The sequence below is a fragment of the Larimichthys crocea genome, unplaced genomic scaffold (assembly GCF_000972845.2).
Source record: "Larimichthys crocea isolate SSNF unplaced genomic scaffold, L_crocea_2.0 scaffold44481, whole genome shotgun sequence".
NCBI lineage: Eukaryota > Metazoa > Chordata > Actinopteri > Sciaenidae > Larimichthys > Larimichthys crocea.
Window position 1 is genome coordinate 1843 of NW_020855791.1, and position 2344 is coordinate 4186.

The 2344-nt window shown below is 37.5% G+C and overlaps 1 protein-coding gene across 1 annotated transcript; it reads left to right on the forward strand.

Moving 5' to 3' along the window:
- Positions 1-900: 900 nt before the first annotated feature.
- Positions 901-2340, forward strand: LOC109139741 (polymeric immunoglobulin receptor; the record flags this gene model as incomplete). Its single annotated transcript, XM_027276556.1, has 4 exons — positions 901-1288; positions 1498-1818; positions 2017-2140; positions 2262-2340. Coding segments are annotated over exons 1-4 (912 nt in total), but the record flags the coding sequence as incomplete, so codon positions are not given.
- Between the last annotated feature and the right edge of the window lie 4 nt (positions 2341-2344).

Consider the following 2344-nt stretch of genomic DNA (forward strand, 5'->3'; position numbering starts at 1 on the left):
TTTGGAGCCAATTCACAAATAAAGAAAAAAAAGATGTGAATGACATGAGGTCCATAGTTAAGTGGTTATTGTTTCTTTTCCGATAAATAGTATTGATTTTTGTGCAGGCCATGCACTGAGAATGCAAGGTATGAATCAGATGGGATTTAGAATTTGCCATGTCTAGCGAGTCACCCTAAAATTGACTAGATGCAGGAAATTGCATCTAAGAAATACAAAATTTCTGGGGGGAGGACCCCCAGACCCCCCTGCTGGAAATAAGTTACATAAATGAAAAAATTTCACCATCCCCCCTGGTTTCATTTCAACTCGACTACTGCACATAATCAATAGTGAGCCTTCAAAGCATTATGACTTAACAGTATATTAGTAACCGGTTAAATAGTGACTACAGATACATAACACATCAGTTGCAATTAGTATCTGACTTAACTTTTTTATTTAAACAAGACACTTATAAGTAATTAAATTGGTAGCTCATTGTCACTTTAAATATAAGACTTGAGGTTCATTACTTACAGCAGCATACAATACCAGCAAAATGACTATTATTTATTTAAATCAGTGTTCTTTTGAAGGCTGACTTACCAATGAGTCCAGTGAGTAGGCATATTAGTTGAGGGATATATGAAAAAGTCATGTCTGCATCAGTGTTGTCAGTGAATGAACACTCTGTGTATGACAGTCAGTATTATAAACAGGCTGCTTCCTCATTATTAACACATCTCTCTTTGCTCTGCGTAAATTTGTCATTTATGGCTTAAAACTGTTGATTATTTAATAAAAACACTATCGGCATTGTATCTCAGGACTAGTTACTGAGTTGTTCTTGACTGGACATGAGTTAATCATTGACATATCATCATAAAGATCACTGAACTGCTGTACATCAGCCCGGAAATGATCCCCCCCCCATCCTCCCTCAACTCGAGTACTGATTATGTGTCTCTTGTTCCTTTGTCAGAAATTCACAGTGAAATTATGACAGTGAGTGAAGTGTCGGTCCAGGCCGGACGCTCCATCTCTATCCCATGTCTCTATGATCCACGCTACACAAACCATGTGAAATATCTGTGTAAAGGCGGAACCTGGAACTTGTGCAAACTTGTAGTAACAACAGACCAAGAAAGTTCAGGAAAGTATTCAATCTCTGATGACAAAAACAGAAGAATCTTCACCGTGACTATAAATGATCTGACGAGTGGGGACACTGGCCTGTGGTGGTGTGTTGTGGAGATTAATGGAGGGTCAGACGAGAAAGCATATTTTCATCTGTCAGTCACTAAAGGTAAGAATCCTTAAAACATCTTTATGCACATTTCAGATACTCTGTGAAATTGTAAGTAAACTAAGGACAGACGTATTTGCTATGGAGGCTGATTATTATTAGACTACCAACAATTTTCTATTGAGTAGTCACAAGTAGAACATTTTTCTTACATATCTCAGATAATAAAATCAAACTATGCTTCATTTTGTATTGTGCTTTTTTCCAAGATATGCCAAGTCTGTCTGTGGAGCAACAGGAAATTGTTGCATTTGAAGGAGGAAGTGTGACTGTTATATGCCGCTATACAAATGACAGAGTAACAGAATGGTGCAGGCTGAACAACACCTGTGTGACTGCGAAAGATCAGACTGGAACAATAGATGGTACAACAGTGACTATCAATCAAAGTGTCCCCAATGTTTTCATTGTGACTATGAGTGAATTGAAGGCAGACAGCATGAACTGGTATCTTTGCAAAAGCCAAAACCTCCAGATACCAGTACACATAAGTGTTCATAAATTAACCTCAGCTACTACAACTACAGCAGGTAAGATACTATCCATTTTATGTTTTGATTAATTAGCAACCTTATATAAAATATTAGGCAATCTTGTTCCATCTTATTTGTGAAATGATGAAAATGGACACAAATCAAGCCCTGATATAAAGCCTATTAATGCCTGATATCAACTATAATCTGGATTAACATTTTTTTTTTTTACATTTAATTACTCAAACTTTACAGAGACACTTCCAACCACTCCCCAGCATTCGTCCTTGCTTACGAGTGCAGAGACACATACAGCTCAGCCAACAAACCCAACCATTAACGGGACAGGTGGAGACAGCCTGCAAGCTGAACACAAGATGTGTGTACTGTTTATTTTATTTTGTGTTGAGCAGTGAAACCTTTTCTGTATATTATCATCCAGAATTTCTAACTATTTTCTTTCTAATGAAATCCACCTCTGATCTGCATTTATCTTCTAGTTCCACAAGGACGATGATTCTCATCACCTCCCTCACTCTTTCCCTCATCGTGCTCTTTCTTGTTCCTGCTGCCTTTTTTGGTT